The sequence below is a fragment of the Protopterus annectens genome, chromosome 4.part1, assembly GCF_019279795.1.
Source record: "Protopterus annectens isolate FY-2018-M chromosome 4.part1, PAN1.0, whole genome shotgun sequence".
Classification (NCBI taxonomy): Eukaryota; Metazoa; Chordata; order Ceratodontiformes; family Protopteridae; genus Protopterus; species Protopterus annectens.
Genome location: NC_056734.1, coordinates 123,669,849 through 123,683,046, shown reverse-complemented (window position 1 = coordinate 123,683,046; position 13,198 = coordinate 123,669,849). Strand labels below are relative to the sequence as shown.

At 40.6% G+C, this 13,198-nt stretch overlaps 1 protein-coding gene across 4 annotated transcripts in view; it reads right to left on the bottom strand.

The window, feature by feature from the left end:
* The window catches only part of COPB2 (COPI coat complex subunit beta 2), a 1,357,654-nt gene that overhangs the window by 1,146,075 nt on the left and 198,381 nt on the right, over nt 1-13,198 (bottom strand). For all 4 annotated transcript variants that reach the window (XM_044070023.1, XM_044070026.1, XM_044070024.1 and 1 more), the window contains exons 6-7: nt 11,441-11,587; nt 3,631-3,730 (exon numbers count right to left, since the gene is read on the bottom strand). In XM_044070023.1, coding sequence (XP_043925958.1) covers nt 3,631-3,730; nt 11,441-11,587 — 247 coding nt within the window. The remainder of the gene's footprint in view (nt 1-3,630; nt 3,731-11,440; nt 11,588-13,198) is intronic.

The following is a 13,198-nucleotide window of genomic DNA, read 5'->3' as shown; positions in this document are numbered from 1 at the left end:
AATCAGTCCTGAGTAATGGACATCCAGTTTTTTTTGCATGAAGGGCAAGTTTTCCTCCTAGAGGCACAAGTAATTGGGCAGGGCTGGTTAGGATAACTGAAAGGTTACTGTGAGCTTTTTCCATACGGGGGCGGCTTACCACTCTCCGTTTTTGAGGTGGAAGCACTCCATTATTTAGATCTCTGCATACCTCGAGACTGTAGTCTAGGGTGGCCTGTTTCCCCTGGGTTTGAACTGAGAAGGCCTGGAAGGGGCTGGAAAGGACCAGTTTTTAGAAGGTCAATGCCTACTGAATCTAGGTGGCTGCACTTGTAAGAATTCTTTAACAGTTTGCGTAGATTTAGCTTTTTCTTCCATATTTTTAAGAACCTCTTCTGCTTTGGTGCTAAACAAACAGTCCTTATTTAAAGGAGCATCTAGTAATTTTGATTTAACATGATCTGGCAATGCATTAACTCTTGTAAATCTTAATTTTCTGCACAATCTGGAAGTAACCCCACTTTTGTTAAATTAGTTCCATAATATGCTGCTGGTACTTCAACATGTGAAACTGGCAATTCAATGCCCTGATGGCAGGCGTTGCAGGGGTATATAACTTCTTACCCCATCTGTCTAGAGCTCTGGAATCCCTGTCTGAAGGGGTAGGGATTTTGGCTGTAGTAGCCTTAATACCTTTAGGTCCCTAGGAAATGGTCTCTGGATCCACAGTAGGATTCTTGAAGATAAATTTGTGAGAATCAGGTACTCTGTAGTACCTGTCAAGTTTTCTAGGGGCCGGGGGGGGTAAAGTATCTGGAGTAAGACAGGATTCCATGAAAAAAACATCTACAACATCCAGGACAGGGGGCATAGCTAGAGGCCTGTGCTGAGGCAACTCTAAAAATTCTCTGAGTCTCTTTTTGGACTGAGGGTAGTCCTGGCATTCCCAACGGAAATGCTCTCTTAAAGTATGCAAGGTTTCACCAAAAGAAAAATCCTCTGGAGGGGAGGCAGAGCGCATGGATTCCTTTGCATCTGAATCCTCATAGGTTGATAAGGGCATGTCCTGATAATCAGAAGGGTCAGAGTCATCGGACTCCTGGTCTGTAGAATCAGAAAGAAACTCAATTCTTTGTTTCTTAGCAGAGGAAGGCTGGCTTCCCCTAATTAGGGTAATAAGGTCTTCAGCCATTCTAAGCATTTGTTTTTCTGGCATGGGAGCTTGAGCATGCACTTAGGTCATCAGTTTTCTAGGCATAGTGCCTACTCTGGGCCTAAGAAACTAGGTAGTTTTAGCTAAACACGAAGTGGTGTGTTTAATTTGAACATCAGTAGGTCGGAAAACACCCTCAGAAGCAGGTGCCTGCACAGCGGCTTAGGACCCACCCAAGGTAGAGACATTCGCAGGTTCCACAGTGGAAGAAGCATCTCACGGCATACCGGACTCCGAATGGGTCTCAGCAGAGGCCTGTGAATCTGTAGAAGCGGGCATCAAGGGCTGCAAAGGCGCCTCACTGAGTACCAGCGGACTGGCAACTAGCTTAACAGAAGAGTCGTCTGCAGTTTTAGACCTATGCGGTCTATCTCGTGTCTTTATCTTTATGTTTTTTCGGAAGATCGGTAGTCAGATGGCTTATAGAAGCCATTTCGGAATACGGAGAATAAGAGCGAAAGAATTTAGCGACAAAGATAGCCAAATGACGAATGGTTCGGGAATTAAACAAGGCACAAAACTGACAGCGAGGGACGTTGTGGTCTGGGCCTAAACAAGTGATGCAGTAAGAATGAAAATCTCTGAGAGGTATTTGCTTTCCACAGGCAAGACAAATGATATCGGTTAGAGCAAGCAAAAAGGATCCCCAAAGGGGTACTTAGCTTTAGAAGACTTCAGGTTTGAAACTCAAAAAAAAAAAAAAAAAAAAAAACGAAAATGTCAGGTAGCGGCCAACCGGCACTTGCGAATTGCTTCTGCTTCGAGCTCCTCGGCAAGAAAGACTGATGTAATGGCGTCGGCCATCTGTTTTATACCCCTGATGACCTAACGTCATGGAAGAAGCGACAGCATCCGATGCAGAAATCCCAAGGCTCTGGTATTCGGGCCGACTGAGGGCTACCTGCAGGCTGATAACCCAAGTGTGATGACTGAAACAGTGAAGTACGAAGAACATCAATAATAACGGTAGATTTGTGGCAAATGTAAAGTTACCGGCAGTGAATGATTACACTAGCATGTATTTATACTCTACTTAAAACTACTTTTAGGGAGCTTAAAGAATTATGGCAGGGCACACCACTCCATCCACATGCTAAGCCTTTGTTTGCTTTAACTTAAAAGCCTTTCCCATAACACCACCACGCATGCACACACACCCACATCAAATCTACTCCATAACCTAACCTTAACCCCACACAATCGCACACACACAAAATCTATTCCTTTATCTAACCCTAAAACACATGCGCGCGCGCACACACACACACACACACACACACACACACACACACACACACACACACACACACACACACACACAAACTCTCAGTCTCAGCACTTCGGAATTCTCACAAACAAGCATTCAACCAAATGTCTTGTCACTCAATCCACACTGCAGTTCAATTGTGTTGTACAAACAAGTGTCTACCAGCTGCACTGCACTTATTTACACCACAATTAAATTTTGTCTCCTGTGACAAGACTAACAGAAGTGATCTCAAGAAGGCCGCATAACCTAATCACTCAACTCAATTTCTCATCTTTCACTTGCACTTAAATCCATGTCTCTTTCTTTATAATTTAATTCTTACTACTGGAATCTTACTTGTGCATATTATGTAAATACAATTTCTCACTTCACATTTCACGGACAATGCAAGTGCTTTCAAAAAGGCCAGGTCACATATCCTAACCACTACTAACTCTACTCCTCTTCTCACACTAATACTCAATTGTCCTCTCCTGCTGCAAGGATTTAAACTTGCTGTCAGACACCTGTTGGTACACATGTGAGTGCACTCTCTCTCTCTCACTCATTTTAGGAGCACATAATCATTGTTCTTCAGTTTTACATTCTTAACTAGATGATGCAAACTTCAACTATTAAATGTTACACAGCCATGCAACCTTTTCTACTTCACTTTGTATTGTTTTCCTAATCAGACTAAATTGGTTGTGCCTGCAAATGGTCCACAGCAATCAGTGCACTATCGTGGTAAACAAACTTATATAAATAAACGTTTATTTGTGCTGAAAAATCAAACTTCAGAGAAACTCAGTGTATAAACTATCATTTTCCAGATTAAAACAAAAATGCTTTTTCACAGTCCTGGAAGGGAAGTTCGCATTTATTTCGTGAAATCAAACTTCTGCCGAACATTAAACATATTACTTTCAAAGTTTCCACAATTAGTTTCTCAACAAATTCCTACCACTGACACTTTTTATTGCTTGTAATGCGAACAAATATGCTTCACTGACACATGACTGCTTGCTTTTTACAACTGCAAATGTAATTTCAACATGCCTTGTTCACATGCACAGTTCAAGAAGAAAAAAAAGTTAGAGGACTGTTAAAGTAAAAAATTTTGTGAGGCTGAAGGCGCTAACAAAAAACTTTAATATGAATATTTTGTGCATAAACAAATCAAATTTACCATCTTCTGAACCAGTAATGATAATTGGCAGCTCTGGGTGGAAACTGACACAAGACACATTTTGCGCATGTCCTTCTAATGTCTGGACACATGTTTTATTCTGGGGGAAAAAAGAAAACAAATCACCACAATAATAATGCCTTCATGGCACCTTTCATTGCAACTATACATATATTACATACTTTCATAAAGTATAAGCTTAACTCATCTGCATAATGTAGGAATTTGATTTTTGGTTGTGTAACCAAAACCTGAAAATCTATAGTAGATAAAAGTAAGCTTATTAAAAAAATGCATGCAGTTTTTGTGCAAGTTGTGGATTCAAAAGAGTAACACAAATACTTGTAGAAATATTTAAACATCACTTTTAGAATAACTACTGCTCAAGGGACCTAAATAAAAAAGTGTAACATATACATATCATTTTTTTTTTTTCCAAAATAGCAATGATTCAGTTACCAAGCATTTTTTGCAAGCACTCGGAGGTACTCATTCCCCATACTTGCAGACCTTTTCATGGAAAAGCATTTATGAAACATACTTGTCTATAGCACTGGAACAATATTTATGCAGTCAGGTAGTTTATATGGAATACTTCAGTTCTTTTAATTTCTTTAGGTCAACAAAGAGACCTTCTTAAATGTCAACTATAACCTTTGTATAGAAATAGAAACATACTCCAGGTTAGTGACACAGCATGATACCTCAGAGATCATCCATGTGCAACTAACATCAGGCAAATCTGGAATGCAAATTGTGGCCTGCTACAGATCACCCTCCATGACCCAGGACCACCATTCCGCCTTTCTGGAGACGCTGGAAAACATGAAAGTCCTACCGAACACCCTGATATTGGGGGATTTCAATTACCCTACCGTTAACTGGGAAAACTACTCCAGTAAAAAATTCCCAAGTCCAGCACTTCCTGGAATTTATCAACTCAAATGCCCTGGATCAGCTGGTAAACTCCCCTACCAGAGGTCAAAACATATTGGACCTGGTCATCACCAACATGGGCGACAGGTGTTCCACACGGTCAACCAGTCACTGGTTAGATCAGACCATAAACTAATCACTCTGGATGTCCACACCACCATCTCCAACCAAGGAAACCACAGTGAAAAACTTTTCTATAGCAAACTTCACCTTACTTACGACAGAGGTGGTAAGTTTCACAGCCCTCATGCTAAAGGATAACAGTGTCCAAGATGCAGGAACCTTTACAAATGCACTCTATGAGCACCTACAAGGATGCATGGATTGTGCCATCCCTAGCAAAACCAAGACTCACTCCCCTAGGAGAAGGTAACCAGTCTGGTGGACCCCTGCCATAAACAGGCTATACAGTAGGAGGAGGAAACTAGTTCAGAAAAAAAGCAAATCCCAAGCATAAAATCCTCCAAGGCTAACTTCAAAAGAAAAATAGCCAAGGATTCGAAAGAGAACCACAAAGCCTTCTTTAGCTATGTCAAGAATCTAAGTGGCAACCTGCAGATATGCTCTGAGCTAGTGCAAAATAGCACAAAATATACTGAACCTACTGATATTGCCAACATCCTGGCAGATAGATTCAGTGCAAACATCACCCCCATCTCACCCCCAAAAGGGCTCACAACAATACTGGAAAAGTGTAGTGTCCCGGAAATCACAGATGCACAGGTGAAAACAGCCCTTTCAAAAGCCAAAAGCACAGCGTCAATGGGGCCAGATGGTTTCCCAATCTGTGTTTTGCACGAACTACAGAACGAACTAACCCGCCACCTAAACACACTGTTCAGTCTCAGCCTCTCCACAGCTACGTGCCCATAGAATGGCGCACAGCAACAGTTATTCTGCTCCACAAAGGAGGGGCCACAACTGACCCTGGTAACTATCGCCCTATAAGCCTGACTAGCCTGGTCTGCAAGGCTATGAAGCGCATCATCATGGAACTCATTAACAAAGACATTGGGAACCTCCAAACACTTGACCCGACCCAGTTCAGCTATATTAAGGGCAGATCATGCCTACTAAACCTGGCTGACTTCTTCAAGACAGTCACCAAGGCCATAGATGAGGGGAAGGTAGTTCACAAAGCCTACCTTGACCTCGCCAAGGATTTTGACACCATTCCCCACTCTGGAATTATAGAAAAACTCACCAGCCTGAACATAAACCCCTACGTCACGAGATGGGTTGCCATCTGGCTTACAGACAGAACTCACACGGTAAGAATAGCGGGCTCCAGGTCCGACTCTAAACCAGTCACAAGTGGTGTCCCACAAGGCATGGTCCTGGGACCCCTACTGTTCGGCATATACTTCTCAGAAGTACAGGCAAACACAGGAGGACTATGGCTAACCAAGTTCGCCGATGACTGCAAACTGGGAGCCATAATTGACTCTCTGGCTGACACGGACATTCTCCAAAAGAGTCTGAGACGGGACACCTGGTGTCAAAGTCATGGTCTCAAGCTAAATGCCAAAAAATGCATAGTCATCCCGTTTGGGAAAAACAAAACACCCGTGAATTACCACATAGGTGGCAGCCCCCTTAATACAGAAGAGGTAATAAGAGACCTGGGGATCCAGGTAGATAGTAATCTCTCCTTTGACAATCATATTGCCAAAGTAGTTAGGAAATCCTTCTATGTAGCCCATCTAATTACTAAAGGGTTCGCATCTAGAAATAAAGAGGTTATAGTGCCCCTCTACTAGTCACTCATCAGACCCATCATAGAGTACAATGCCCCATTTGGGATGAACCTTACAAGACACTTCCAACAGCTGGAAAGTCCACAAACGTACCTCACCAAGAGGATTACTGGCCTCAAACATATGTCCTATGCAGCCCGACTGGAAAACTTCCAGCTGTACTCAGTCACATATCTCTTTACTCAGAGGTGGATCTTTTTTAGAACTACAATGGATATAAAAAGTGTACACACCCCTGTTAAAATGCTAGGTTTTTACGATATAAAAAAATGAGACCACAATAAATAATTTCAAAATTTTTCCCACCTTTAGTGGGACATATGACCTGTACAATTCAATTGAAAAACAAACAAATCTGTTAAGGAAAAAAATATAAAAAATAAAAAATGTACAATAAGCTGGTTGCACAAGTATGTACACCCTTAAACTAATACTTTGATGACGCACCTTTTGATTTAAATTACAGCATTCAGTCTTCTTGGGTAGGAGTCTACCAGCATGGCACATCTTGTCTTGGCAATATTTGCCCACTCTTCCTTGCAAAAGCGCTCCAAATCTGTCAGATTGCGAGGGCATATCTTGTGTACAGTCCTCTTTAGGTCATCCCACAGATTTTCTGTTGGATTGAGGTATGGGCTCTGGCTGGGCCATTCAAAAACTCTAATTTTCTTCTGGTGAAGCCATTATTTTGCTGATTTGGATATATGCTTGGGGTCATTGTTGTGTTGAAAGGTGAAATTCTTCTATCTTCAGCTTTCTAGCAGATGCCTGAAGGTTTTGGGGCAAAAGTGACTGGTATTTGAAACTGCTCATAATTCAATCCACTTTGACTAAAGCCCCAGTTCTATGTGAAAAAAAAAGCAACCCCAAAGCATGATACTGCCACCACCATGCTTCAATATGGGGACTGTGTTCTCTTGGTGATGCAAAGTGTTGTTTTTGCACTAAACTTACCTTTTGGAATTGTGTCCAAAAAGTTCAACCTTGGGCTCATCAGACCACAACACATTTTCCAACATGCTTTTGGGAGACTATGTATTGTTTTGCAAATTTTAACCTGGCCTGGATGTTTTTTGGTGAAAGAAAAGGCTAACATCTTGCAACCCTACCCCATAGTCCAGACATATGGAGAATACAGGAGATTGCTGTCACATGTAGTACACAACCAATACTTGCCAGAAATTCCTGCACCTCCTTCAGTGTTGCTGTAGGTCTCTTGGCAGCCTCCCTGACCAGTTTTCATCTTGTCTTTTCATCACTTTTGGAGGGATATCCAGTTCTTTGCAACATCACTGTTCCCCCATATTTTCTCCACTTTTTGATGACCGTCTTCACTGTGTTCCATGGTACATCCAATGCTGTGGATATTTTTCTGTACCATTCTCCTGACTGATACCTTTCAACAATGAGATCCTTTTGATGCTCTGTAAGCTTTCTGCGAACCATGGCTTTTGCTGTAGCAGGCAACTGAGTAAATGTCAGGAAAATCCTACTAGGACAGTTGAACTTTATTTGGGGTTAATCACATGTCTCTTTAATCGATGGTGGGTGTGTACACAAGAATGAATGAATGCTGTAATTAAATCAAAAGGTACTTCAACAAAGCATTAGTTTAAGGGTGTGCACATTTATGCAACCAGCTTATTGTAGGTTTCTTATTTTTTATATTTTTCCCCTAACAGATTTGTTTTTTTTTTTTAGTTGAACTGTACAGGTTATAGGTCACATTAAAGGTGGGAAAAGTTTTGAAATGATTTAATGTGACCTTGAAGTTATCTACGTAGAGAGAAAATTGTATGCACTTCCTTATGGGAGGCCCAGAGAGATACGATTGCTATATATCTGGTATCACACCAGGATACTAGTGTTTGCATGGGAGGAGACAGCCGACTGACAAATCCGCATTGCCAGAGATGGACTACATCTCTCCGCAATCTTGGTTTCTGCATATTGGCTAAAACGTGTGTAGTACACCACAGTCTCTTCTTTAGGCAATAACTGTTTTCTAGACATAACTTAGCAAATTCTAGTCTGGCTAGCATCAAGATGGTACTGCTTAGTGCTAGGAGTTTAAATAAGAAACCGCCCAATTTTAAGGCTTTCCTGACTCTTGAGGACATCCACATTTCTATCATTCCTGAAGATTGGTCTCGAACACACTGACAACCGTCCCTCTATAACTGGGTTTAAATGCTTATAATTCATTCATATCAACACACAACTGCAGAAGCATGTACGTACTTATCCATGATACTCTCATCACGTGCCAATTTCCATGCGACACCAACATCAACATTCTTGAAAACACTGTTACCCTTAACATAAACCACCATATCCTCATGAATTACAGGTACCCCTGAATGTCTCCTGCAAATTGTGGTTTGTACCTGAATTATCCATCTACACCCCAGGGATCACTTCTACGGCGCTGCTCGACAGGGGCACAGGAAAATAATTTTCTTGGGTGGTGAAAGCCAGGGTACATTTTTTGACTAGGCTTATATAGGCCCTAGGGCCAATAGCCTAGTACCTACCTATGAACCCAATATGCCTATTTTAGGTCATTTCAACCACTCTTCTATCAAGTGGGAAACTCATTCAAACCAGTAATATGTATGCACAGCATTTTCTATTAATTTTTATATGCCAACTCCCATATTACACACCTTTCCGCTAGGGGTACAAATTATCTTGATCATGTCTTCACTAATACTGTCCGTGTCTGTATCCCTAGCATGTGTTGCATCCTATCTGGTGAAGTCCAACCACTAAACCATCATCTTCTCCCTCATAAGTGAACCTTGTGCATTTGGTTTAAAATTCTGCTCCCATCTAAACAACTTCACTGAAGAATCTATTTCCTTATGCCACACATACAGTGGAAAATTCACAGATAAACACTTATGTAGAACTGCCACAAAAAAAAAGCACAATCAAAGGGAAAAATGCTGGCCTTTTATAAAATATCCACCTCCACTCAGCCTAAACATTTTTTTAAATTGGCCAGCAAAAATCTCTAGCACTAAATGAAAAAATGAAAAGCCATCTATGAATCAAAAGTTGCCACTTTTGACAAAGACAACCACAAAGCTTTCTTTAACTGAATCAGGGATCTTGGAAGTAGCACACAGTTCTGCTCTGAACAAATATCCAGTGGCTCCACTTACTCTGATCCTGTGGCCATCATTAACGTCCTTGCCAACAAAGTCAGCTCCTGCTTTAGCTCACAGAGCCAACCAAGAGTCTCCCATTACTTTCTATACAGCCTTTTCATCCCTATAGAAGGCCAAAAAAGAACCACTTCCACAGGCCTGGACAACATACCAGGCTGTCTCCTAGTAAATAACTATAGATTTTCTCAACTTCCTTCTTAAACTACTTAACCACAGACTCTCTGCCGATTTTTTATCTAACAATTATCAAACTGCCATAGCAAGTATACAAGAGAGTCTCCACCTCAGATGCATGTAATTACAGACCCAAAAGCCTCTCAACTATCATTTGCAAGGTCATGAAATGTGCCACAGCAGAGTACATAAATGATGGCATGGGAAACCTTCAGCCCCTTATGCTAAATCAATCTGGTTTTATTAAATGAATGCCTTGTCTACTAAATCTAATTATTTCTTTGATAGGGCCAAAAAAGCCAAAGATACGAGTCATGCCATTCATACTTCTCATCTGGACCTAGCTGAGGACTTTGATAGAATTCCTCAACTTAGTATAAATAAGCTTATATAACTTAACATCAACCTTTATGTTATCTGCTGGCTATCCAAGTTGCTCACTGATGGGACTTGTTAAGTGGAAGGGACACTTCCTCACAAAAAAGTCACCAGTGCACTTCCTCAATACTCTCTCCTTGGCTGTCTTCTTTGTGGCATCTACTCCTCTGATGTTAAGGCAGATGTTGATGGGCTAGGTCTCACTATGTTTGATTCCTGCAACCTGAACACCATTATAAGCTCCTTTGAAGACATGCACATTCTTCAGCAAAGCTAAACTGAGCCAACACCTGTTGCACTGACAGAAGGCTTAAGCTTAATACTAAAAAAAAAAAAAAAAAAAAAAAATTAGTGTGGTTTTATTTAGCAAGCAAGCATTCCTCACGTCATACCATATCAAAGCCACCCACCTTAAAAGTGACCAAAGCATCAGGATACCTTCATGGTCAATCATGTCTCATTCATAGTTCAGGAAATCCTCCTACCTAGCACAGTGAATTTCCAAAGTTTTATCTAACAGGAGTAAAAGTCATAATCCTTTTCTATATCACCGTCATCTGAGCCATCTTCCCCCCAGCATGCATCGCCTAACTAAACATCTCATCCAACGTGAAAAGCCTCAAATATTTCTGATCATGAAATTGTTTTAAACTCACTAAGCTATGCTGATAGAAGGTTTTTAGTCTGTATTTTGCCCCATACAGTCTCCTTCGGAGTTCCACTGTGGCGACCCCTAACCGGGAAAAGCCGAAAGACACAACAACAGTCTCCTTCATGTTGATTTGCTCCTGGCCTGAGCCATGAATGATCCATACCTCCTTAATATTCTACACCTAAAAAATCAAAACCCCCATCACAGACATTATCCTTCAAAGACAGATAATCAGAACATGCTGGTGCGACTAACTGCTAACCCTATGAATCCCCTATTTATGAAATAAAGATTTTCTGAATATCAATCAATGTAATGCACTGGATACATTTAAAACTACTCTGGAATATGATGTGGGCAATCAGAAGTTCACCTGTGGAATATGCAGCATAACTCAACCAATTACTCTTTGGCTTAGTTGGTTAGGCTTCTTAATGGCCTTCTGTACTGCATGCATGCTATACATCTACCTATGAACTTATAAAATAAACTGAAAGAATTAAAAATGACGGTACATTTCAATCAGGCAGCCCAATAAACCTTCCTGCTGAGATGGTAGACAAATTAATCCTCTGCCTAAAAATGAGAATGGAGTCAAAACTGTGGTTCTGGCATTAATAATAAAGTGCAATGTAAAAAATATGAACCTTCTATCATTACAGACACATTTAAAGGTTTATGTTACTTAACTGCCACAACATTTACAGATAAAAAAAAAAAAGACAATTATTCATCTTTACCTGATAGTCCCATATCTTCACAAGTCGGTCATCAGCCCCAGAAATTAAGTAGGGTTTATCACCTCCACTATAATAATCGATGCAGTTCACTCCTTTTTCATGGCCTTCTAAAGTAAAATTTGGGGATGATGAGCCAAGCTGCCACACCTACATGGAAACAAAAGAACATAAAGACTATTACTAAAATTATTTACATGATGCTCCAAATTCACATCTCAATTATACATTCAATGAAATAAAGAGGTTTACAGAAAACAGGTCTGCAGCTAAACCATATTTAAAACTATCGGCCATCACCAACATTTCACCTGGTCTCCTCTGGTATCAGGCTGGAGCTTAATGCAAGACTGGCTGACACTCAAGTGTGATCACAAAAAGAGTGAGCGATGTCATGTGCAAAAAAAAAGATGACGAGTGTGGCATCTCAACTCGAGATACATTGATCTCAAGATGCAGGGGTGGGTGAGACGTATCCCAACACTGGTGGGTGTAAAGAGATGAATCCCCCTAAAAAAGCTTTAAAAGTGCTGCAGTGAGCGAGTAAAATTGCTTTAGAAATGCTGCAGTGAATTCTGAAAGCAATACCAGCACCATAAACATTTTGATTAAGCATGACAAGCTTTGGTTATTAAGCCAATTCCCTTAGCTGTTTTCCAAGAAAATGCTGTGATTCAATTAATCTAATTGAACGAAATGCATTTTACTGAATCAAAATTTGCAGTTCTAGCTAGGTGCAGGAGGTACAGTCACCTTGATGGGGTACGGCTAACTGTTTCTCATACATATGTTTTTCGGGGAATATGTTTTTCAAATGCACTAGTTTTAACATGATTGGATTCAGCACAGTAGTCTTCTGACGTGTAGTGGGCCACATCTACTCAAGGATATGTTACTTGCCGCTTTTTTCCCCATTCCCAACCTCCTTCTCCAGTTCTTATCAACTTAATAGTTTACCTTTCTTTATCTCTACAATGATTTTAGATCAGCACTTCTCAAGAGACTATTTCAGTTCATACTCGTCTTAATTCAGTTAAGTACTCCTGATTCCACAATTCATCTATTTTCCTGGACAAGTTTCTTGAGCTCATACACAGCTCTTAAAAGTACTGTCCACTTTAAAGTATCCTTATATTACATGCCCTCCTCAATCTTTGCAATGAATCTGTAAATCAAACATGAAAGACTGTATTGTTATTTACAGCCCTCTCTGCTACAACCATCAAGCCCTCATTTTAATGACTCATTTGTTTTCCTACTAGTCATTAACCATGTCTAAGTGGCTGGAAATGAAAGTTGAGCCAAGGCATACAGTCATCACCCATTTAGATTTTTTACTACACTCTTCCCAATCCCATAGTCTCCACTCCACAGTTAGTACATAATGATATCAATGCAGATCCATCTATGTCAACAGATGCTCACGACAGCCTCCTCATAACTGTAGCTATACTTGAGCCCTCTGCTCACACCACAGTTGGTTGCTGCCTTAACCAAAGATCCCTTTCTCTATGCCCAGGAAAAGCAAGCTGTAAAATACCACTAATTGACACTAAACTCACACATGATGAGAGCTATGGTCCCCTGCATCTCTACCCAAAAAGAATAAATTCCAGTGTTATTCCACCTGACAGGTAAAGAAAAATTTTGGTGAGCTAAACGTCAAACTTTACAAATGCACAACATTACAAGTTATTTCATCTCAGCATTCAATCAGTCTCTGACTAAATGTTTTCCATGCACCTCTAACTGGCTTAAACC